Genomic DNA, 27,285 nt, shown 5'->3' with positions numbered 1-27,285 from the left:
ATACTATAAAATGTGAGGATGAAGTAAAACTTAAAGGAGTAACAATAGATTACCAGTTTACCAGTTGAAATTTGATACTCATATAGCCAACATTTGCATAAAGGCCTCAAAACAGTCAAATGTTTTAAAAAGGATAGGGAAGCACTTAAATAAACTGGGAAGGTTAACAATTTAGCACTCTTTTATTTTGTCAAATTTTAACTATTGTCCTGTCACTTGGCACTTCTGTAGTGAGACTAATACTAATAAAATGGAAAAAAAATCAAGAAAGGGCCCTAGAATTTATCTATAACGACTATACTAGCACGTACATGTATGAAGAGCTTTTGTTAAAATCAATAATGCCATCCCTGAAAGTAAGAAGAATTAGAAATATTGCAGTTGGAACTTTCAAGATAATAAATGGACAGAGCCCAACATGACCTAATTGAAAGAAAGGAAAATAAATATAATTTCAGATATCAGAACAAAGCAAAACTACCCAACGTCAGAACATCAAGGTATGAGTTACAGTCCTTTAAATATTTTGCTGCAAAAACCTGGAATGACCTGTCAGACCACTTTCGTAGAGAATCATCTTTTACTCAATTTAAGAATCTTCTAAACTCTTGGAACGGCAGGTCATGTCATTGTTCTGCTTACTATTCATAACAGCTCTGCTTTATGCTTTTACACTGTTGACATTTTATAGTGCTGCTCTTTCATTTTAATCCTATTTTACATAATTTGCTACTATTTGCCTTACATATTGACTAATGATTTATGTATGTTTGTATGAAAAGGACTAGATAGTTGCCCTGTATTGTACTTGTAAACGTTATTTATTGTTGTGCATGTGTGTCGATTTTAAAAGCTCCCAGGAGCTTATGTTGTATTGTTTAAAAATATCGATGTTAAATGCAGCTTTTGTATTGTATTGTATTGTATCGATTACATTCTTTTGATTTTCGCTTGGAGCGGGGTTATCAGCAAGTGAGCATTACTCGCAGTTTTCCAAGTATTCCTTCTTCTGATTTGGTGTTTCCACAGTTGTTTGAAAAAGATCGGATATGATAGTCTATGTGTCATGTGTACTTGTCCACTTTGAATTTCCCCGCCATATTTATCACTATATAATAATGTGTACGTACGAATTCGAGACATAGTTGATCCGAAGTTGTGTTGTGTACTAATTAGAACATTTCCGTAAACAGGCGATTTTCAGTGTGGGTGGAATTTTGCAATATTAAAATTTCAAGTTTTCTATATGGAATCTTACTACAAAAAAGGATTGTAATAGTCAATTACGAAATACCATAGTATAAAGTGATGGCTGAGAGCACTGACGTAGTCATTCTAAACCAACCGATGCCACAGAAACCAGGCCCGGAGAAGATCACAGCTCTGGAGCTCTCTAAGAATCTTCAAACTTCTATGCTACGGTATGATTGTTTTATCAGAAAAGAAATTTCAATTTCACAGTAAAAAAGGTATGACTCTGATCTGATTCAAATATTGACCATATTGATACAGTTAAGGCATGGGGCGTTGGTACATGTAAATACCAGTTAATACTGGTTCCCACGTTTAACCTGAAGTTCTGTTACATTTGTACTTCGAAAGCTGTGCAAGATGGTGCAAAATTTAAATCTAATGAATATAATAACTGTCAATTTTTAAGATTTTTTGGTTGTTATTTTATGTTATACGTGTACATGTATATTACCTTTTTTGTGCAATATTTGTGCTTGATATATTTGAACATAGATTGTACATTTTTAATTGTAGTATTAGTTATCTTACGCCTCTGTGTGTGTGTCTGTCAGTCAAAATAAATAAAAAAACAATGCTTTCCATTAAATCAATGTGTGTAGCTTATTTATGTCTAAGGAGATCTCTGTACATGTTCAATGAAATGTTACCTTGGTTATTGTGGTTTCTACTTCTCTATTTACATGTATTTGTACATGCATGTCCACTGTATGTACACTGTACATGAATGTGCAAAGTATATATCTGTTAATAACCTGACAGAAGCAAAATTCATTGTTATACATGTACATGTGGAGTAGTGTAAAATTGAATTACTTTTTTGTCCTCAAATACCAGTGTAGCAAAAAAGAAAAAACATATTTACTTTTACCTACTTTTCTCATTAAAAAAGGATGTACATTGTATCTACATATACATATGTAGGTCTTGTGCGTAATGTAAATAACGTAATAAAAAAGTTCGCAAATGTAATGCACTGGGCTTATAATTATGTATTCATGTACATTTGTGTATACACTTGTGTAATTATACTGCATAATGCACATACATACAATTATACATGTACATGTATTATGACATGGGGCCAAATAAATTTAATAAGTACATGTAGATCCTCATTCCCTCCCACCCCTAAAAAATTGACCAAAAAAAATTAGGGCAGGAATTTCAAAATCAGGATTTTTTTTTGTGTCAGTTTCTACATGTAGTATTGAGATACTATAATACACAAATCTTTCATTTCCTTATGACTAAAACAATGCTCCATATTTTTTGTGTTGGATGATAATCTACCATTTAAGTTTACTTGGCCTTATGACAATCATCAATATGGGGTAATGTTCACATGTACAGTGTACCTTGTATCATTTCATAGATGCATACATGTACTTGTAAACAACTCAATTCAATAAATTCAAATTTATGTTTTAAATTGACTTTTCAATTCCTTAGGCATTGATGTTGTTTTATGTTTTTAGGATGAAAGGTGATTATATGGGTAGCAATGGTCAAGGGGTAGATTATGAGAAATTAATAAAGAGCCAACAATTTAAAGAGTATGAAGAGTTAACATTACAGTTATCACAATCTGATATCTCTAGTCTGTCAGATAAAGAGAAAAAAGCCTTCTTTATCAGTATCCTTTTATATTGTTTACAAAAAAGTAACAGTATTAGTATGTAAATCTACATGTATATCTGGACTTATGATTTGATCATTTAGACTTCAAGATGTACATGTATCTTTATCTAATGTACATGTATCTACATATCCCTACTGGTATGACCTCAGTATTTTATATTTCCTTGATCACTGAATATTTCTAATAAGACAATACAATGTATCTATGAACTGAATGTAATAATATTGAAGTTAAAGAAAAGTAGTGATAAAATTGCCCCCAGTGAAAGTTTAAATGGAGTCCAACAGTACGTTGAAATGAACTATAAAATCATTTACATGTACAAATGTATATACAGTGTTTAATGTACTTTGTTTTGCAAATTAAAAACACTATTTTAATATAATAAAGCGTATCTTTTTCGTAGTCATTATGCCATGGCGGCCAAGTATGTGCAAAGCTCTTGGCTGGTATGTTTTAACCACTGATGCCAAGTTGCTCACAATTCCAGGCGGGTTCAAAATAAAGTGAATTGTCACTAATCAACAGTTTATTACGATTATACATGAAATACATGTTACAGGATGAAAAGTTATTTTGACATCTGAAAATTACGAAAACTCACATATACGGTGCGCTCAATCAAGTTGTCATCTAAAAGTTCTCAAATTCCTTAATATGGATGGGATCCATATGGTACAGGGGAGCAACACAACAGACATCAACAATTGAGGAATTCTCCTTATAGTGATAACTTCCTGTTAAGGCAAGTTACACTATCGTCAACACATACAATCTACGACCTCAGACCACCGTCTGGTACCTCGGACCATTGTCCGGAACACGATACTTCCTGTTAAGGCAAGTTATATTAATGTCAATAATTCACAATAACCTTGGACCATTGTCCGGAACCTCGGAACATATTGTCTGGAATACAAATACTTCCTGCTACAAACATCAACAACAACGAGTTAACTTCCAGTTATGGCAAGTTACAACTCTCAAAAATAATATTCCTCTGGCATCACTTGTCTAGAAAAACACATCCCTTAACCACATAAAAATAAATTCCAATCTTACATTCAGTCTGCAACCGTATATTCTTAAACATAAAATCTGCAATCCTCCTCGTCTCTCTCTCTCCTTCTTCTCTCCTTTTTGGCCACCTATCCCATTTTAATCCACTACTAAATTTCAATCTCCAATCTTTTTTAAAACTGAAAATCAAAGCCTTTATATACTTTCTAACACCAATTTTACACCAACTATGCACCAACTACTTTAATTATCATAACTTACATAACTGACCTAAAGAAAGCACCAATTCAACACCAACTTAGCACCAATTTCCAATAAATCAAAAACTTTGACAGCTACTCAAAACAACATCCTACATGGGTAACATGATACTATACTTCATCACCTTTCCTATAGAAAACCGTTTAAAATCATAATAAAGATAAAGTTTTGGATATAAGACTAACGGTACAATGACTAAATCAAAATATGCTTATCTAGACATGCAACTAATTATCATGAAAATATACACCTCCACAATTATTTTTTCTGCTAGTATTTCTCAATTGTACATCGTTAAATACATGTACAAAGAAATCCTTAATGAAACCTAGATTTATATAATGCCCTTACAATCCATGGTCTTGCCAAGCTAAAAGAACTACCTGATTCAGTATTGAATGTACAACAATTTTGGAAGAAAACCAGCTACAATATTGGAGGTCTTGTCTTTAGCCTTGATGATATTGAACATGGGATATTAAGAGGTAAAGTATAGATTATTGTATTTGTTATTATACATGGTATGATTCTGTGTACATTGTACATGGTATGATAACAGATTCTATGTACACTGAAAGTTAAAATGAATTTACACTTTGTAACCTTCAGATATTTGTAGATGTCATAAAGTTCAAAATCCACATGAAGCCAGCTGAAAAATTTGGACTTTATTTATGTCGGGTGAATGGTCAATGTACCTTGATTTCAGAAATTATAGTACATGAACATACACTTTGTCTGCATGTAAATGTACATGTACATTTGTATAAAAAATATTTCGTTTTCTTTTAGAATCTTAAATGAAAGTTGGATCATACATGTAGATAAATACAATATAACTTCTGCTTTGAGTGAATAAATTTAGAATAACATGTATGTAATGTACATGTAGAACCAGCCAAATACATAACATTTATCAAGGCATTAGTCACTAATTACACATCTGTTCATTCCAGTAGTGTAAAGTTATAGGTATTACATGTATATTGTATACATTGTACCCCACTTGTGTTTTATTTGCTGATTTTTTTTTGTCAGACAAAATCTACAAATCCTTGCGAAGAGGTTATTAAAAGTTGGTCATACATGTGAACCTTCCATCAGGAAAGTCATATCTCCAGTTTCCAAAGTTGTCTCCTCTTGGTTGGAGATCAAATTCTCATTTTAAAGATGTATACATGTATATACCTGGTAATGAAAAAAATATGAATGAAAGTAAATCATTCGATATCCAGTATTCGTATTTGATGTTAAATTAGATTACCTTTAAGGTAATTAACAGTGTAATGTTTTTCTACGACCTTTTGACACATGATGGGGCAACACCACATTCCAATGATGATTAGGGTGACTATATGATTATCAGAACATTAATGCCATAACTTTATTTGTGAATTTAATAACTTCTGTTATAGAGGTCTAAACTCCTGACCTAAGTATCAAAATCTCCAGATCTGAGTTTCTAGGTATGATTGTTCCAAAATAACAGGGATTTGAAAAAAATGCTTGCATAATCCACATTGACAATGATGAAACATCTAATATGGGATTGTTAACCTGTGAATGAATAATAAATGTTATCCATCCAGTTTAAATACCTAATGCCTCTATATTTGGAAATACTTTACATAAATTGTTTTGGCCTTGTTAATGACCTTTTAATTTAAATATGTTCAATACCTGAATAAGTTTGTATAATCTTGTAATTATGAACAAATATTTTTTTTGTCTAGTCACACTTATATATGTACTTACTCGGATTTTAGGAACTTGGCAGTTTAAAGTTATAGAAAAGATTGGTTTTATAGAAGACATGTCACCATTGCAGTTCATTGCAACACAACTTTTGCAGCTACATGTACATGTATATTGGTATATGCACACCAATAATCTTAGATTTGATACTATCAACCTGTTGTTCACAACATTTTAACTTATAAAGTAGCAATTGGCATCCTGATACCACGACTAAATTATTGTTGATGATTTTCCTTTGGTACCTGGATATAGATTTTCTCCTGATACTAGGGCTAAATTGTTGTTGATGATTTTCTCCTGATACTAGAGCTTAATTATTGTTGATGGTTTCTCCTGATACTAGGACTAATTATTGTTGATGGTTTTCTCCTGATACTAGGGGTAATTATTGTTGATGATTTTCTTTTGGTACCTGGACATAGATTTTCTCCTGATACTAGGACTAATTATTGTTGATGGTTTTCTCCTGATATTAGGGCTTAATTACTGTTGATGGTTTTCTCCTGATACTTGGGCTTAATTATTGTTGATGGTTTTCTCCTGATACTAGGACTAATTATTGTTGATGGTTTTCTTCTGATACTAGGACTCAGTTATAGTTGATGGTTTTCTCCTGATACTGGGGCTTAATTATTGTTGATGGTTTTCTCCTGATACTAGGACTAAGTTGTTGTTGATGATTTTCTCCTGATACTAGGGCTTAATTATTGTTGATGATTTTCTCCTGATACTAGGACTAATTATTGTTGATGGTTTTCTCCTGATACTAGGGCTTAATTATTGTTGATGGTTTTCTCCTGATACTAGGGCTTACTAATTATTGTTGATAGTTTTTTCCTGATACTAGGACTTAATTATTGTTAATGGTTTTCTCCTGATACTTAGGCTTAATTATTGTTGATGATTTTCTCATGATACTAGGACTCAGTTATTGTTGATGGTTTTCTCCTGATGCTAGGGCTAAGTTGTTGTTGATAATTTTCTCCTGATACTTGCTGAACGTGGACTAAATTATTGTTGATATTGTTTAAAATTTTCAACGATACTAGGACTATTGTTGATGATTTTGTCCTGATACTAGGGCTAAGTTGTTGTTGATGATTTTCTCCTGATACTAGGACTAAGTTATTGTTGATGATTTTCTCCTGATACTAGGACTAATTATTGTTGATGAAATTCTCCTGATACCAGGACTAATTATTGTTGATGACATTCTCCTGATACTAGGACTAATTATTGTTGATGATTTTCTCATGATACTAGGACTCAGTTATTGTTGATGGTTTTCTCCTGATGCTAGGGCTAAGTTGTTGTTGATAATTTTCTCCTGATACTTGCTGAACGTGGACTAAATTATTGTTGATATTGTTGAAAATTTTCAACGATACTAGGACTATTGTTGATGATTTTCTCCTGATACTAGGACTAAGTTATTGTTGATGACATTCTCCTGATACCAGGACTAATTATTGTTGATGACATTCTCCTGATACCAGGACTAATTATTGTTGATGACATTCTCCTGATACTAGGGCTCAGTTGTTGTTGATGATTTTCCTCTGATACTAGGACTAAGTCATTGTTGATGATTTTCCTCTGATGCCAGGGCTATTTTAAGTTATTGTTGATGATTTTCTCCTGATACCAGGACTAAATTATTGTTGATGATTTTTCCCTAATACTTGGTCTAAATTAATGATGATGATATTCTTCTGGTACAAGGACTAAATAACTGTTAAGATTTTTGTCCAGATGGTTGGACTAAACAAACATTGATGGTTTTCTCATGATACTAGGAGTAAGTTATTGTTGATGATTTTTCCCTGATACTAGGACTAAATAAATGTTGGTAATTTTCTCCTGATACTAGGACTAATTAAATGTTGACAATTTTTCCCCTGATACTAGTGCTCAGTTATTGTTGATGATTTTCCTCTGATACTTGGACTGAGTTATTGTTGATGATTTTCCTCTGATGCCAGGGCTGTTTTAAGTTATTGTTGATGGTTTTCTCTTGATACTAGGACTAAGTCATTGTTGATGATTTTCCCCTGATGCCAGGGCTTTTTAAGTTATTGTTGATGATTTTCTCCTGATACTAGGACTAAGTCATTGTTGATGATTGTCTCCTGATACTAGGGCTTAATTATTGTTGATGATTTTCTCCTGATGCTAGAGCTAAGTTATTGTTGATGATTTTCCCATGATGCTAGGGCTAAGTTGTTGTTGATGATTTTCCCCTGATGCCAGGGCTAAGTCATTGTTGATGATTTTCCCCTGATGCCAGGGCTGTTTTAAGTTATTGTTGATGATTTTCTCCTGATACTAGGACTAAGTCATTGTTGATGATTTTCCCCTGATGCCAGGGCTGTTTTCAGTTATTGTTGATGGTTTTCTCCTGATACTAGGACTAAGTCATTGTTGATGATTTTCCCCTGATGCCAGGGCTGTTTTAAGTTATTGTTGATGGTTTTCTCCTGATACTAGGACTAAGTCATTGTTGATGATTTTCCCCTGATGCCAGGGCTGTTTTAAGTTATTGTTGATGGTTTTCTCCTGATACTAGGACTAAGTCATTGTTGATGATTTCCCCTGATGCCAGGTCTGTTTTAAGTTATTGTTGATGGTTTTCTCCTGATACTAGGACTAAGTCATTGTTGATGATTTTCCCCTGATACCAGGACTTAATTGATGTTGATGATTTTCTTGAATTTTATATGTACACATTGAAAAAAAGATGTTTCAAAGGAGACAACAAAACATTACTGTTGGTGGCAGGATACATAAACATTACCATTGGTGGCAGGATATATAAATATTATACAAACATTCTTATGTAAGCTCTCAAATTTAGTCTGAAAACTAAACGAAAGATAGTTTTCAGTAGACAATTTTAAAGAAAAAAACATCTCGGCTTTATTGGGAGGGGGGCCTTACTAAAAAATGCTGTTGACAAAGATGTTTTGGTGATCTCTGTAAGTATTCACTATAAAGGTTAATTGATGGTGCATTTGATACGTTTTATCGTATACATTTTTATATGACCCCAAACAAATTTGCAGTTGTATATTGGTATTGCATTGTGGTAGTTGTCGCTATCGTCATTGTAGACGCTTGATTGTCGTGCCATAAATTGAGTATTAGTTGGTTGATCTTCATAAAATTTTAAAACAAGGTTACAAACCACAAAAGGAAGGTTGAAATTGTCGGCCAAAAAGGGTCATAAAACAAGAATTTCATAGAATTCAACTATTATGTAATTCAAGTAAAAGCTTAGGATTGTCTTTGATATTGTTCCACAATATTATATACCACAATGGTCAGACTTCGATTGATTTTGGGGGTAAAGACTCAAACTTTAGAAATTAGGTTCCAAAAGGGGACCCAAAAACATGCATTTTCCTTATGTACAATAACTCGACTATTATTTATTTTTGGTCCTATTTCAAAGAATTTTTTGACTGAATACCATATGAAAATCTATGCCTGGGTTTTTCAATCAGATTTCAGATACCTCTAATGGTTTTGAGTTATAAGGAGTCAAAGGGACCACACTCCAAAAAAGATCAACTTTTTAGCTCATCTGGTCAAAGGCCATATGAGCTATTGCCGTCACTTGGCGTCTGTCGTCGTCCTTCGTCGTCATCGTCGTTAACAATTTTTCAAAACTTTTCTCCTCTGAAACTACTGGACCAATTTAAACCAAACTTGGTATGAATGTTTCTTGGGGTATCCTGCATAGAACTGATTTTGGGGATTTTTGATTTGTCAAAAAACATGTCTGCCGTTACTTAAAATAGAACATAGGGGTCAGACAGTAATTTTTTGCATATATCTCCTAAACCGTTAGGTTTAGCCAATTCTGACTGGGGTTAAAGTGTTCAGCATGTTGAGATCTATCAGTGGGCAAATTATTTTCATTTTGATATGTTAAGCCATGTGGGAGTTATTGCTCTTTTTGGACGTTTTTTTTCTGTTTATGACGTTATTACTTTAAAAAAATCTTCTCCTCAGAAACTGCTCTACAGAATTCAATGAAAATTGACATATTTGTTTTATGGGGTATCCTTAACAAAATGACAGTTTTTTTATCGCTGAAAAAAACATGGCTGCCGTTTCTAAAAATAGAACAATGGGGTCGACAGCAGATTTTTGCATACTTCTCCAAATCTGTTAGGTTTAGCCAATAGCTTTCAATTGCTGAAATGATCTTTATTATAAGGCTTACAAATGTGTCCATGTGAATCAAATGGAGTCAAAATTGTTTGACAACTCCTTGTTAGAATTATTGCCCTTAAAGGCAAATTTAACTATTCAGGCTCCTGGGAGCCTCTTGTTTTATTTTTGGTCAGATTTTCAATTTTTTTTTTTATTGAATTCCTTATGAAAATCCCAAATCACATTTTTCAAGGAAATTTTAGATATAAAGTTTTTGAGTTATAAGAAGTCAAAGGTGCCAAAACCCAGAAGAATCAACTTTTTATTTTTGGTCTGATTTAAAAAAAAATTGAATTTCAAGCTTTGTGCTATATTGTGTCCAAACCAGTTGTTGTGTCCATAATGAATTGTAAGTCCTTATGCTAAAGTGTGTCAGAAACTAATATTGTGTACGTATTTGTCCCAACTGTTTAGGGTCAACCATTGTGGTTGTATCATGCTACACTCTGTTGTGAAGCTTTTTATTCTATAGTTTAAGCCATAACAAGCAACTTGTCAACTTTATGTGTGGTTTGTGTGCTCTCCTAAGACCTGAAAGAGTAATCAAGGGAACCAAGGTTGTAACGGTACAGGAAGCTCCTTTCTGTCTTTAAGATTGGTAGTACAACAGTGGGTATAAAATCACTGATGCCATATTATTGGTAAGAATTCAGAAAACCCACTCTACATGAAGGAGCACAATCTTAATTTTCTTTTTGTTCTAACTTTACCAAATATGTATAGAATATCATTTTAACTTGATGCTTATATTTAAAAATAAACATACATTGTTTACTCATTTATATGGATCAGAGCCCATATACATAGACACTTTTCCACGTTTACCTTTTTTCTGTCTGAAATATAAGGACTCTATTCATTATATAATGTAAAATGATAATGTTTATAAATAAGTGACTCCTGGTTGTTAATATTCTAATGTTCTATTTATGTTTGTTTTATCAGTGACAATGTTATTAAATACTCCAGTCTAGTTAGGTGGAACATTCACTGAAATATTTATTTTCCACTCTCATGTGACCTACAGTCTATAAACACAATTAATGTTTGTTTTCATCAAATGATCAATAGAATTTAAAATGTGTTTTATTAACCTTTTTGTATAAAGATACTTCTATAAATTACAAATAAAGATTATATTAAATTTGCTTGCCATGTTTTTCACTGGTTGTGCGGTGACAGTTGATGGTGAACCAGCATTACTCAGTGACATTTCCTCCATTGTCTTTACTTTTTACAGTCTAATACATGTATTATTTTAGGGATTGTTGCATTGTTGGGATAAAAATATTTCATTTTTTTTTTTTTTTTTTTTTTGGGGGGGGGGGGGGGGGGGGGTGGGTTTTATGTACAATTCCTTCACATTTTTTGGGTTGCATGGTTGGGGTTACAAGTTTTCATTTTTTTTTAGTGGGGTGGGGAGGGGGCTGTGTTGACAGTATACAGGTTCCTTCATTTTTTGGGGAGAAACATGGTTTGGAATAGCACTTACATGTACCAGTCAATCTAATTAATTGATTTTTTAAGTATAAAACTTATGAAATATGTCAAACTGTGTTACATGTAGGTGAATGTTGATACTATTGATTGTGTGTAACAGGTTTTTTTCATGTATTATATCTGACAATAAACCTTTATTATTTACCATGATACATATATACTTGGCTTGTATCCCAATACTGTGTCATCTACCAGTAGTAAGCCTGTAGCTATGGTCAGGAATGATGGATATAGTGTTGTAATGCTGCATTGATTTTGTTTTATCTTAGATTTGTTTAATACTAGTGACATTGATGTGATATGTTGTGGTTATACAATCACTGCTAACACTTCATCTGTCTGTAATTTTTGTATGTCCCACCTTTGCTAAACTTTTCAATTGATTTGAGTTAAACTTCATATGAATCTTTGACATCATACTTGGAATTGCATATTTTCACTATTTTTGTAATTTAAATTATCATCCCAAATTTCTTCGACTAGTTTACAATGCACAAATGAGCATTGTAAGCTTTCGTTTTCTTTACAAAAGTGACACTCCCTGTTTGACCTATTAATTTTTTTTGTAGCATTTCTTCAGTGCATATAATATTATGCAATATCTTCCACTGAAATTGCTTGGCTTTTCTCATTATCACATAAACTTGCTTATATTTTTTCCTACTCATATTTGTCCACATTTCTTGTAAGCTCAAGGGATTTTGATGAAATTTTATTGGTGTGTAGATGTGCAAGAAAGAATATAATTGCTGTTAAACTCCAAATGGAGATAATCAAACTTAAGGGTTTTACTTTTAACTCCATTTTGAACCAGGGATTTTATATTGGTGAGCTTGCTTACAGTATTTCTAGTTAGTATTTTATTTTTAAAAAATATTTTATATTGAAAATGTGCAAGTCTGTGGTTTTCTCATCCTTTATCCAATTATATCTATTCTGGTACTACAAAATGATTTAAATTTTGTGTTGTAAAGTAACACAAAATGATTTTTTTGTGGAATGACTTCTAATATTGTTGTCTTTAATATCTACAGGTAACAAACCACACCCATCATCAATGACCCCTCAGTTACAGTCCAATGACCCCAGATTGAAGTTTGTCTGTACTTTGGACCCTAGGATTCATTTTGCCTTAGTTTGTGGTGCTGTGGTATGTATAAATGTTTTTTCATACTTCTGTAGTCACTCTGTAACACTGAATTGTACATTTGTTATCTAGGTATATGTAGAAGTGTAATAGTATGTCAAGAACTGTATATTGCACTAGTTCTTCTTATTGTTACTTGATTATCTGTAGATCCTTCTAATTTTTAAGTTTCTATTTAACTATGAAGAAATAATAGTCTGATATGTGCTTAGTACTTTTCATAAATTAGGTAGGGAATTAAATGATACATTATCATGTTTTATTCCCCTGCTGTGACATGGAAATGGTAGCTTGTTTGTCTGTCTGTCTGTTTGTTTGTAAGGTCTTGTAGATGCATCTCCTCTTAAACAGCCTTTGGTTGCCTTTCAATGATTGGTTTGATCAATTTTTATATGTGGTCATATAATGTTACTGCACAGTTGCAGTGTCGTCTTCTGGGACACTTCATCTCTGTGTGGTTGTGGTTGACAAGTTGTTATGAAATTTTTATATATGATGTTACTAACCACTTAAGAAGGGTTCCTTTTTTATTTGGAGTTTGTGGCCCTACTGTTTTAGAATAAGGGACCAAAAAGGGTAAAAATATGTGTTTTAAAAAACCTATGTAGAATGTTTGTTTTTCTTCCAATTTTGATTATTCATTTTTTATTGTGTTTCTTATTAGCTCACCTGGCTGAAGGCCATATGAGCTGTTGCCATCACTTGGCGTCTGTTGTTAACTATTTTTCAAAGCTTTTCTCCTCTGACACTACTTGACCAATTGGAACCAAACTGGGTATGAATGTTTCTTGGGGTATCCTGCATAGAACTGATTTTGGGGATTTTTGATTTGTTGTAAAACATGGCTGCCGTTACTAAAAATAGAACATAGGGGTCAGACAGTAGTTTTTTGCATATATCTTCTAAACCGTTAGGTTTAGCCTAATTCTGACAGTGTTGTTGAGCATGATGAGATCTATCTGTGGTTCATTATAATCTGTTAAGGTCTCACTAACCATTACTTACCATGTTAAACAAGTCATTTTCAAAGTTTCACTGTGAATTCCCAGGGCAAATGACACCATAATGTTGCATACCATTGCAAGGCTTGGAAGATAAGGCTTTCAAAATCAATACTGTAATGGTACGATGTCCGTAGAAATTGTTCACAAAATTTTCTTGAATAACAAATACTGAAAATCAACATTTTTACCTTTTCTGCTAACTGACAGCATGGAGGCACACATGTAAACAATATTCATACACTTTTGTAGTAAGTTACTTATATGATTTTAAATTACACATTCTCAACTTTACTTTTTACTACTTTTAATTAGAATACACACAAATAATGCACTTACAAAGCATAGGTCTAGGTTCAGTGTGTTTTTGGTACTACATAGGGGGTGGCCATTTGACCCGGAAGTGGTTAGTGAGATCTAAGTCATGTTGGAGTAATTGCCCTTTATCAACTTTTTTTGCTATTTTTATTGTTATTTCTTTCAAAAAACTTCTCCTCTGACACTACATGACCAATTGGAATCAAAGTTGGTGTAAATGTTTCTTTGGGTATTTTGCATAAAATTGAAATGGCGATTTTTGATCCGTTGAAAAACATGGCCACTGTTACTAAAAATAGAACATAGGGGTCAGACAGTAGTTTTTCACACATATCTCCAAAACCATTCGGTTTAGCCAAATTCTGACTGGGGTTAAAAGTGTTCAGCATGATGAGATCTATCTGTAGTAAAATTTTCATTTTAATCTGTTGAGCCATGTTGGATCAACAGCCTTTTTCGATGGTTTTTTTGTTGTTTTAATGTTATCTCTTTCAAAAATCTTCTCCTCTGACACTTCTTGTCCTATTGGAACCAAACTTGGTATGAATGTTCCTTTGGTGGGTATCGTGCTGAAGGTATTTAGCTGAAATGACCCTTATTATAAGGCCTTCAAAAGTTTTCAGGGTTCAAAGTTGTCAGGTGACTCCTTGTAAGAGTTTTTGCCATTGAAAGATGAAAAATGATGTTTTTTTTTTTTTACAGTTTTCAGCCAATGTCTTGAAAACTATAATAGATAGAAAGAAACTTTCTATTGCTGAAATGATCCTTATGATAGTCCTACCAAAGACTTCTTGAGTCAAAATTGTTGGACAACCACATGTTAAATTCATTGCCCTTGAAATACAAACTTTAACCAAGTGAGGGAATCAGGCTCCTGGAAGCCTCTTGTTTAATTACATATTTGATGCATTTTCAATTTCAAATGTTTTCAAGGGGTTCAAAATTTAAATTTTTTACTTTTGGTCCTTTTAAAAAAATTAGATATCTCTTACAGTTTTTAAGTTACATGTATCAGTAGGTGAGAGGGGCCACACCCCAAAAAATAGACATTTAATTTTTTTTGGTTCCTTTTCAATTTTGTTTTGGAAATTGTAAGTCCCTCTGCTTAAGTGTGTCAAAAACTAACATTATGGCTACACAAGGTTCACCCACTGGGGTCATATGCTGTGCTCCACAAAACTTTTTATTATGAATTGTAGATGTGCCTTCTTTTACTGCCAAATTTTGTTTGACTTATGGAACTTTGACTATAATGACTTTGAGGATGTATCTTATCAGATTCCTTCCATAACTTAAAAGGATTATTGTTACTAAGTTTTGTAGGAGTTAAGGGACTTGCTCTTGTTGCTTTGACTTTTTTCAAAAGTGAATGTACTTTTTGTTTAAACCCTTTTTCTGCAAATCCCTTTCATATTAAATGTTTGTATGTATTGTTATGAAGTGAAGGTGTTCTTACAACACTGCCATTCAACAAGTTTTGTAAAAGTGATGGGCTATAACTTTTTTTTCAAAATTTCTCAGAAGTTTTAGACTTTGCAAATAAGGGTAAAAACAAAATTAATGAACATTAATCTGATCCATAATCAAGTCAAGTCCAAAATAAATCTAACAATATAGATATTACATCACCAGATTAGCTTGTACCACAATGGTCCTGACTTAGTGCAGGCATTTCAAATGTAATGGTGGGTTAAATATAGGTTTTACAGTGTGCCAAACCTCCCTTGTCCATACCAGAGGTGATTTTATAGTGTTTGTATATTATATGAGTTTTAGGATTTAGTCAAAATCAAATGTCATCAGCATAGGAGGTAAATGGTTATGTGTAGCAGTCTAATTATTAATTACGTTTTCAATCATTAAGTCAAATTTTGATCTCATCAGTGGAGTGGGCTTATGGTTATGTGTTGCAATTTTCTGATAAATTAAAATTTCAAACATCAATGCAAATTTGGATCTTGTCAGTGGAGTGGGCATATGGTTATGTGTAGCAATCTTTTTATATTACATAACATTTTTATCACACTACTAGTTGTATAATTGTATGGTGCTTTGTTCATCTGTGTTATGATCTGTGTGTTAGCAACCATAGACACTTAGTTGTCATGTGTCAACTTGAATTTGTGTCCTTGTGAGCCCCCACATACACCTGGTTGTCATGTATCTACTTGAAACTGTGTCCTTGTTAGCCTCCACATACACCTGGTTGTCATGTATCTACTTCAATCTGTGTCCTTATTAGCCGTCACATGCACCTGGTTGTCATGTACCAACTTGAATCTGTGTCCTTGTTAACCCTCACATGCACCTGGTTGTCATGTATCAACTTGAATCTGTTTTCCTTATTAGCCCTCACATGCACCTGGTTGTCATGTATTAAATATCTTAACAAGATTCTGAACCATAGAAGTATAGTTTGACTTAGTGTTTAATCTAAAGGTTTTATTTGTTCAAAAACAAGCTTAATACATGTAGCACAAATAACAATTTCTGTGGCATTGTATCAAAAGGTTTAAAGCCATTTTTATACCTAGTCACATCAAGAGTGAGGTATAAATATCCCATGCTTTTGCTTTACGTGAAAAGAGCCAGAAATTAACCTGACCCAAAGCATCAGGGCTTACTTAGCATCTAGTACATGTACAATGGGCCTCAACAGGACTTCTTGTTCTAATGTGTGTATCTATTATTGTTTCATGGAAACTTCCCCAGTTCTCTTAAACATGTTGAGTATTTCTTTCATAGTAATATTTAAGACACATACAATAAGACATTCAATATTACCTAAAAATTCTAACATTATATAATCAACACTCCAACTTACAACATACATTGTACATAATAAACTGATTCATAACATATACCAAATAATTACTGTACATTACATAACTTGCTAAATACCTTGCTGTATCAAACTTAATTTGGCTTCTTGGGGGCTACTCATACAACACCATGTATGAAAATTACATGTATAGTCCTACTATTATCATTGAACAACAAAACATATTTACTATAGGCTTGTGGACAATCCTGACAAGCTAAAGTGGAAAGTAGGTCATTTCACGAGTCCACTGACAAAAGTTAATTATAATAAAATCCAGCGGCAATATGCATTAAGTAAAACACTGTCACAATAGTTCAAGACAATTTCACTTGAAGTTGGATATATTAAGCACAATGTTTGATAAAAAAGTATAATAACGAAGTATCGATTTCGATAAAAACAGTAACTTAATTAACTTGTTGAACTCTGGCATACTTGACTGAAACTGATACTCATTAATTTCCTTAGATTTCATTGGCTAGTCCTTTTAATGACCTTACTTATGTAAAAACAAAAGGTCACCATTATCAAAATAGATAGATTAGATCCTTTGACAAGTACAAACTCTAATTTAATAAATTAAATTTCCTAAAAAGAGGTTTTGATTGATATTTGGTTTATATCCTGTACTGTTAAGGGGATGGGGTCAAATGGTCCAAAAGCAAGCATACAACTTTAAAACATGTATTTATACCAGTTATGTGTATGGGTCTCTATGCAGTTGTTTCACATGGTTTCTTACCACTCAAGTCAGAACTTGATGATTTGTGGGGGATTACTAGTTCCATGGAGAAATGAGGGGTTGAGCACTTAACTGGCTTCTATAGAATAACTTAAGTAAAGTATGGTCCTGCATGAAAGTGTACAACTAGATCCACAAAATGGATATGTTATCATGTATTTAAGAGATTATGACCCTTACCTTAAGTAAAGTATGGTCCTGCATGAAAGTGTACAACTAGAACCACAAAACGGATATGTTATCATGTATTTAAGAGATTATGACCCTTACCTTAAGTAAAGTATGGTCCTGCATGAAAGTGTACAACTAGAACCACAAAAGGGATATGTTATCATGTATTTAAGAGATTATGACCCTTACCTTAAGTGCTAAAAAAGGTTAAGAAATAGACATTGGCCTTGACTGTGTACAAAGTGTATTTCTTATGTCAAACAGCAAACTAAAAAGTTCTTTGACCACTTTCATTCTGGTCTGAATCTCCTTATATAATTAAGCACAATTGAAATTCAGAGCTGTATCAAGTTTGAATGTTATGTTCATACTTTGTTCAGGGTTCTCTGCTGTCATATCTTGATGTCTCTGTGAAACATTTTATTACTCCTGATGACTATTCATCATGTTTTCTCTTATATCATTAAACTTAAATACAATTGAACCAATTCAGATGAACAAGAACTTGAAAAGTATGGTAAAGATTATTTTACAATCTTGGGAAAATGGTAGTATAGTTATGTAACCAGACTTGAGAATACATTGTAAGGACATTTTAAGTGATTTTATAACACAGATAAAAGTTTTCTGTATTTGATACTTTGTTACATAGTTATGTCACTTTTATGGATGTATGAAACCCTGAACAAAACTGTTAAAGTTCAAATGAAAATCTTTTTCAAATTAAATTGAATTTTTGGCCTCTTTAAAAATTCTACAAAAGTTTCATAGGATATTATATGGTAGAAATTTGAGGTAGATTCTAACTACTTCCTGGAACATCTTTTGGGCCATCTTTGCAAGTTAAATAGACATGTGTGTATCTTTAACAAGCAAGTAGTTCTTGAGAGAAATATTAGAAATATTTAAAAAATAAAAAAATCTATTGACAAAATATACCATGTATGATCTATCTTAAGATAGTACTGCACCTCTTTCACGATACTTCCAGAAAAAAATCTCTATTTGCATGCATTCATTGATACATGATATATAAACCTATTGACTTATGTTCTACAGTCATGTCCAGCCATCAATGTTTACACATCCAGTAATATAGATAAAGCCTTAGATGATGCTACAAAGTCTTTCTGTAAACAAGAGGTATCCATGTTCACAGAAACCAATGAGATATGGTTATCCAAGATATTCCAGTGGTATATGGAGGATTTTGGTAAAACAGACTTGGATGTTATAAAGTAAGTGTTCTCCCATAAAACAGGCTTAATTAAACTTGCCCTTGTGTATAATGTGAAACATAATTCTAGGTTGCAATGTGTGTAACACATTTATTATAGGAGTTTTACATGCCTTAGTATGGGATATTGCTTTCCGACTCACCAAGTGATCAAATCATTATCCTGCCTGTCTGTCTGTATTTCAATATCCTTTAAATGCTTTAATCCAAACTCAACTTCTGTTGAATTCTCAAAAATCATTCAATATTTTTACAAAACTCTCAGTGAAACTTAAGGTAAAAACAAAAGTTATTTATACATGTCAGTGTACATGTACTTTATATATAGACATTGAAATCTACTGATGCAGGAAAATAGTGTTCAATCATAATTAGTATGTCAGCATTTACCTTTCAGGTGGATTATTCCCAATTTGGTTTCAAGTACACAAGAAATTATACAGAAAATGCTAGCAGAAGGGGGTTTAAAAGTGAAATTTCATGATTATAATTGGAAACTTAACAAAATGGGAATGACAAAATCCATCGAACAAACTCTAACAATCTAGGTAAACTGTCATCCCCTCTGTTGTTCATGCTAGTTCTACAATGTTAGTTCCCATTTCTTCTGTTTTACATTTTATGTCTGCTTTTTAGCCCACCTGGTCATAGCCCATGTGAGCTATTGCCATCACTTGGCGTCAGTCGTTGTTGTAAACAATTTTTCTAAACTCTTCTCTGAAACTACTAGACTGGTAGGAACCAAACTTGGCATAAATGTTCTTTGAGTTATTCTACATAGAGCTGGTGTGAGGATTTTTGTTCCATCTCAAAGCATGACATTCTTTACTGAAAATATAACGTATGGGGCATCCACAAGTTTTTTGCATTTTTCTCCAGAACTGTTGGGATTAGCGAAATTGTTCTGCATGATGAGATCTATCTGTGGTCAAATTTTCATTTTGTTTAGCCATGTTGGAGTTTTTTATGTTTTTTTGCTATTTTTAAAGTTATTTCTTTAAAAAATCTTGCTCTCAGACACTACATGGCCATTTAGAATGAAACTTGGTATGAATGTTTCTTAGGGTATCTTGCATAGAACTGATGTGGGGATTTTTAATCTGTCTAAAGAACATGGCTGCCATTACTTAAAATAGAACATAGGGGTTAGACAAAAGTTTTTCTCATATATTTCCAAAATCATTAGGTTTAGCCAAATTCTTTTAATTTGCTGAAGTGATCCTTATGATAAGGCGTACAAATGTCTGCATTTGATCAAAGAAGTCAGACAACTCCTTGTTAGAATTATTGCCCTTGAAAGGTAAAAAATTATATTTTTAGTAGTTTTCAGCCAACATCTTTAAAACTGTCATAGATAGAATGAAACTTTCAATTGCTGAAATGATCCTTATGATAAGGCCTACAAAAGTCTGCATTGATTCAAAGATTGTTAGATTTGTTTCCCTGAAAAAGTGGAAAATAATGTTTTTAGCAATTTTTAGCCAATATCTTGAAACTGTTGTTGATAGAAAGAAAGAAACTTTCAATTGCTGGAATGGTCCTTATGATAAGGCCTACCTTAGTCTTTTTTGAGTCAAAATTGTCAGACAACTTGTTAGTTACTGCCTTTGAAAGGCAAAAAATGAACTTGGTGAGCGCTTCAGGCTCCTGGGAACCTCTTGTTATTGACCAACTACATTCTCTCTCTACTTTTTTACTTTTTACTTGGGTGAAACAGATTCTTATCCAATGCTCTCAGGGATTATAAGATTTCTTAACTACCTGTAGTAGAGAAGTCTTGTACACATGTAATCCCCTCGAGACTGAAGGAGAGTCGATATTTGTCATTGTCATTTTAATCAGATGATCGAAGATTAAAGTTTTCCATATTCAGTTTTAAATTTTGAAGAAAAGTGCTCTGTCTGAAAAAAAATATTTTATTTAGAGAAGTGGCAAGTCATCTAGACAAGTGTTATAAATAATCAACTGAATTGAAACAGAACTTTTCAGAAACTAAAATTCGGGCTTAAATTGTATTCATTGTGTAAATTGTCATGTTTGAGGGAAAAATGCATGTTTTTTAATACAAGTATTCTGCTTTTGGAGCCATTAAGAAAAAATATGAAAAATTGTTTCAGAGTGTACTCTTACATGTACATGCTAGAGAAGATTAAACAGGACTTGCTAGAAATAGTATATAGTAGTTCTATTCTATGTAACTGTTGTGAGTGAAACTTAAGGCTCTGACAGTTTGAGTTATGGCACCCATTTTCTCTCCAAAACACTAGACATATTTGGTGTGAATGTCTTGGATTCCTCCTTAAAATACATTTTCCTTTTGTTCACATTTTGTCACTAGCTAATTCATTAACCCATGTACATTTTGTCCTCAGTTTCACTAGGTAATTCATTAACCCATGTACATTTTGTCATATTTCTTTGAAGTAAATACTAGAATTAGTTAATAAATCATTTAACTTATCAGTGGTAAAATGTGTCTAGTATCCTTTTTCCTGTGCTTGGTTTTATTTTACTGATTCAAATGAAAATAATTCCCTGATATAAAATATAAAATTTACAATTTAGACTTATAATAATATTATTATTGGTGTAATGAATTTTGAGTATTACAATGTGATTACTAGTAGGAGGGTATATGGAAACTTCTAGATAATGCTATGTGTTTCATCATTTTGTATGTTAGGCCCCAAAAAGTAGTAAGTCTGTTCCCTGCTACCCTACCTATCCTATTTTTTTTGCCTACCCTAAACATTTTATGGCCATTTCGGTTCATGCCACATTAAAGTCTAGATTGTTTTCCCATTAACCTTTTTGAAAAATAAAATAATTTCCATTCCTACCTATCTGTTTTTTTGCTCGTAACAGGAAACAAAACTTTTTTATTTGTAAATATATATTTATTGCATCATTTTCATGTGTTGTTATTTTTCAACAATCAATAACTCATTATATGATCCTGGTGTTTATTTTGTTTACACAGTGTTATTTCCTGGTCTATAAACTTAGCAGCAGGTATTTTTGTTTTTGTAGATTTTAATTGTCATAGAAAAATATAATAAGGAATATTGACAAGTTTGGAGGGAAAATGATCAGTAGGATAGATAGATCACTAGTACAGACAGAATTATTATTGTATGTTAATCACCAGTGAGATTTCAGAATAAATTCAAACTTTGTGAACTAGAAACATTTGATCAAACCATTCAAATAAAGTTCTCGTTAATTTAAACATTTTTGTATTTTCTCTTGTACAAGAGGCCACATGTAATAATTGACTGTATTTTCAGATGGACTATACCCTATCTTGATGTAAGTATCCAAGAAAGAGGATGGACATTATTAGCTAAGTTACAGAGTTATGGTACTGTAGATGTTAAATATAATGAATATGATTGGAGATTGAATAGACCTGGTCTTCATCCATTGATTCTTTGATTTTACACTTCTGGTATGTGTAAGTCATCACAGACGACCTTCAGCAACCCTGTTTTGTATATGTTACATATTTCCTGATTTTCAAAGCTTCACATGGAAGAATATCAACATATACCATCTACAGGAATGTGACAAAGGCAACATTTACATGCTGATGCTAGTCACATTATTTGTTACACTCTATGTGGTTAGCTTTTATGTTTCTGATGCCATCATATTAAGTATATACCCACTTAGGAATCATGATAATTGGATTTATTGAAAATTTCTTGTTTCTTTCATAAAGAACCTTTAACAATTGTTCAAAAAGTTGTTGGATAAATTTGTGGTATATGTAACTTGCTGCATGTTAGTTGTCTGTTTGGTTTTCATAGCTGTTTTCAGTTCACAGATTTCGCCTCGTTGATACTTTAGAAGTCATTTATTTTCTTTAACCTTAACCAGAAGCTTTTATTGCCCAAGTTATAATGTATTTTTTGTCTACCAGATGCCCTTTTAACTTTTAGTTAATTTTCCTTTGTATGTTATATTAAGCATGTTAAGTACATTTTTGATATTACAGTTTAAGAATCGATGTCTGCAGGGCCTTTATTTTTGTGCAACAACACATCCCCATTAAATGAAAGTAGAACAAGGCTCGATTCAAAGAAAATTTGTTAAAATGCTAAGGAAAAATAAACTGGTGAAGACGTTTTCCCATAAATTTATTCATGAAAAATTGTAATTAAAAAGGAATTGTGAAAATACTCAAAATACATTGACCTTCATTTGGAAAGAAGAAAACAGTTGAAAGTATTTTTTTATTCAGGCTTCCTTCAACTAATTGGTGCATGGGCAAAAACACACACCAGATTTATCTCAAGTTGACAAAACATGGTCTTGGTTTAATAAACAATAAAAACAATCATCACTGTTTCATAGATTTCAGGAACTAAACACCAAAGAATCATATTTAAATATGGTGTTTTATATATAATCCTTCAACTATAACAATATTAAATTTAGCCTTGTAGTTTCTGGTTTTGCTGATATGACTTTTTAATAACTTAATATTGATGGAAACAATACAAGTTCATTAAAACAGAACTATTTCTAACTGAATATTTGTTATTAACCAGCAATGCTCACTTCAGGTGCTTCCATAAATAGTACAGAATTCTATTATAAATATATTATTTTAAGACACAATATTGATTGTATCTGGCATACAACAGTATGTGGAAATCAACTACAAGCACCAGATATGCTAGAAAAAGGTATGAATTCCAGTAATCACTTGTAGGTTATTGTTCTATCATTTGTCAACATATTGGTGTTATTGTTCAAATAAAACTAAATCAAAAACAATCACTACTTTGAGGTGTGTACCAGTTCAACTGGGTTTGTGATGAGTGTATTCAGTGTTTGTTACACATTGTCTGTATTAAACATTTTGGCCAATATTTTTGTATGAAATGTAATAAACTGTTGATGTAATAATAAATAAATCCAATAAAACAGTTAATTTTTTCACAAATTTCAGTTTTGTTGTCATTAACTATCTAATTGATATTATAAATCTGTATTACATTTCATTTTTTAAAGGACATGTCTGCAATTTTCATTTTTCAATGTCAAAGTAGTAATTTGCTATGCAATATATGATGGACAACCTTTTGAACCTGAATTATTTATTGTTATGCAGAATCATATTAAAATTGTTATGGTAAAAATTGTACAGAAGTGTTCATTTTGTCATATATTTTATACTGTTATGGTGTTTGTAGTTTATTACTATTTTTGGGTATAATGTAATCTGTATTAATGTCACAGTTGTTTGTTATGTTTGCAATAAATGTGACCTAAAAATAGATACATCCAATATGAACAAACCTATGATATTTTTGGATTGGTGTTTGCCAAATATTTCAGTCCCCAACACTGAATTATCTACTGTGAAATAAAAGCTATTGAACTAGTTAATGATTTTATTTTTGTCTATATTGTTTTTATGGTACCTCATGTCTTCCAAGAATTTGCTAAAATTGAACTTTTAATATTAAAAAAAAACTGTTAGTTTTGTATCAGTATAAATTTCTAGTCATCAGTTCACAGAAATGAAATAATTTTCTTGTATACATCTACCACCTTGCAAGGTGACATAAAAAATCTTACATTTTTACCCTGCAAAATTGATTCTCAGCTATTTGATTGGTCAGTGTTTGGTTTCTAGCCCTTTGATTTGTCAATATTTGAGGTGAATTTCTTTATGATATCATTTTATAAATTCCAACCTTAATAATGGATACTTTGTTACGTGTAGTCAAGCTTTTCTGTAACAAATGAATTCTGTCTCTTTATTATTGATATTGTAGTTTACTCCAAAGAAGGATGTAGATATAAAGTAGATGCAAGGCAGTGCCGAACATATTTACTGGTTCATGATGAATTTGTATATCAAAGTTTCTGTCAAGTCAGTGCACTGCTATTGCCTTAATACTGCAATAACATAAAAGAAAAAAGACTTTTAAAACATTTTTTTTATTTATAGTGGACCACTTCCAGACAACCTCAAAACAATGTAACATTTGTGACATCACAGCAGAACTTGTATCTAGTCAGTGACCGTATATTACTTGAAAATATGTATGGTCAATGCATTTTGACTGCCCAAATAGAATGGGTACAGTATGAAAAACCTTTTTATTTTTCAAGTTATTAAGTATTTATAAGAGGTATCTGAAAAAATTGAATTAGAATAAACAGAAAACAATGTAAAATTGATTGTAACTGAAGACTCCTAAATTCTGTAATCTTTTAAAAAATAAAAAAATGCTTGAATTACATGGACTGTGGTTAACAAATAAACCAGTTCTTAAAATGTGTTTTTCTCTTTAAATTATAGTAGAGGATGCAAACACTATTTTCAAATTATCATATTGAAATTTTGAAATACAGAGTTAAACAAGTAGTGTAATTGTTTTAAAGATTACTATGGTGCTACAGGATCTTGCCATGTTTGTTGTCCTGTGTCCATGATGATGTGTTGACACACAGTGTCTTCTGTGGTGTACTCACTTTTTCCCTAAATATATGTGTCACGAAATGATTTTTTAAAGTTAATTCTTTGTAGTGCTATGAATAGCAGTTTTGTTTTAGGTACTTTTGTATATAAATATAGCATTACATACATAAACATGTGTGTACCCATTGGTGTATCATTTATATTTTATAATCTTTATTTTACTGTAGATTGTTCTTTTATTTTAAATGTTTAAAGATAATTTAAACAAACAAACAAACAGCTTTGCTGTTGTTAATATTTTGATAATTATACCCCCTGCAAACGAAGTTTGAGTGGGTATATAAGTTTCACTCTGTCAGTCTGTCCATCTATCCAATCTATTTTCTAAGCAGCTTGCTGCATTGTTATGAAACTTTGTGGAATGCAAGATAAAAATAGATATGCATACTTTCAGGATTTTATGTTTTGACAAACTTTGTAGAACTTAGGGCAAAACTTGATCTGATGTGTTAAACGCAGCTCCTCCTTAACAATTTGCAGGATGTTTTGAAACTCAGTTGAGTGTTAGATTAACCTATGGAGATGTGCATATTGTCAGGAATTTATGTTTGAACAAAAAATGTAAAATGACCGCTTTTTGATTTACAATGTGTTTTTCAGCAAAGCTTGATCTTCACAAAAAATAGTACTGATTGCTTTATGGAGTTGGATGTTTTAGGAATGGCAGCAAATTGTGTGTTAAAAGTGCTTAGTCTATCCTCCAGAAAATTATATCCAATATGAACTGTATGTCCACATTGGCCCTGAGTTCAACAAGCTGTAGGGGGATTAATCCCGTGAGGGGCATTGTCTTGTTGCCAATTGAAATGTTAAATGTTTTACAATTAACCAGTCTATGCCAGTTTATGTGTAATATGCTAATCTGATTTATATTTGAGTAAGTATAAGACAGATGTTATAAATTGAATTTTGTTTTGTTTTTCTTGTTTTTATAGTTGCTTTATCACAGCTCAGCCCGCAAAGCTTATATTTTACTGTTATCAAGAAATAAAGTTATTTTTGTTTGTTTGTAATATATCAATGGCAAAAAGTTTTTTTTCAAAATGTTGCTGCATATTATGTCTTAAACTGAAAAAAAAACATACGATGTACTTGTTTCTGTCGCATCAATATTGTTGTATGCAATTACGATAACACAATTTTTCATTTCCCACACAATAAAGTGGTAGAGTATAATATTTTTGAGCTGCCTGTTTGTCAGCTCATCCGTCACGACTTTTTGTCACCTTCAACTTTTTCTTCCAACTTCAGGTAAATGGTTAGTAGCAATAAAATCTTGGGTGGGATGGAAATCAGGGGAGGACTACTTTTTTTTTTAGAAAAATCAATAATTAAGTATTATTACCTGGATAGTGTCTACTTTTTTTTACTGATTTCCTTCCAACTTTTATGAATTGTTAATAGCTCTAAAATTTAGGATGGGATTGATTTTCACAGAAACCAGACACCACTCTTTTTGGAAGGGGAAATTGGGTAAAAATCAATATTTCTTAACTTATTTCCTTCAAACTTCTGTGAATGGTTACTGGCAGATAAAATCTTGGATAGAATTCATTTTTACAGAAATCTGTCAGAGGTGGATCACTTTTTTATTGTGTATAGGGGATGTGTGCACCCTTCCAAATTAAATGGCTGTTCTTGCTTGGTAAAGTTAACTGTTATTTGTTTTGTTTAAAAAAAAAAAAAAAAAAAAGAA

At 32.1% G+C, this 27,285-nt stretch overlaps 1 protein-coding gene across 2 annotated transcripts; it reads left to right on the top strand.

Moving 5' to 3' along the window:
* The first annotated feature begins 1,095 nt into the window (after positions 1-1,095).
* LOC148608724 (uncharacterized) lies at positions 1,096-27,285 on the top strand. 2 transcript variants are annotated; one of them, XM_088595828.1, is made up of 7 exons: positions 1,096-1,421; positions 2,730-2,887; positions 4,507-4,659; positions 12,685-12,800; positions 18,913-19,091; positions 19,488-19,638; positions 22,378-24,483. In XM_088595828.1, the coding sequence occupies exons 1-6, from the start codon at positions 1,309-1,311 to the stop codon at positions 19,636-19,638; spliced, it is 870 nt and encodes a 289-aa protein (XP_088451954.1). In that variant the 5' UTR covers positions 1,096-1,308; the 3' UTR covers positions 22,378-24,483. The 2 variants fall into 2 exon arrangements, with proteins under 2 accessions (XP_088451954.1, XP_088451955.1); XM_088595829.1 differs by lacking the exon at positions 19,488-19,638 and having other exon boundaries at positions 22,378-27,285.

This window comes from Perna viridis, chromosome 8 (assembly GCF_037379345.1).
Source record: "Perna viridis isolate PV_CMFRI_1.1 ecotype Kerala chromosome 8, ASM3737934v1, whole genome shotgun sequence".
Taxonomy (NCBI): domain Eukaryota; kingdom Metazoa; phylum Mollusca; class Bivalvia; order Mytilida; family Mytilidae; genus Perna; species Perna viridis.
Note: the sequence above shows the minus strand (reverse complement) of the source record. Positions and strands in the feature narration are given on the sequence as shown.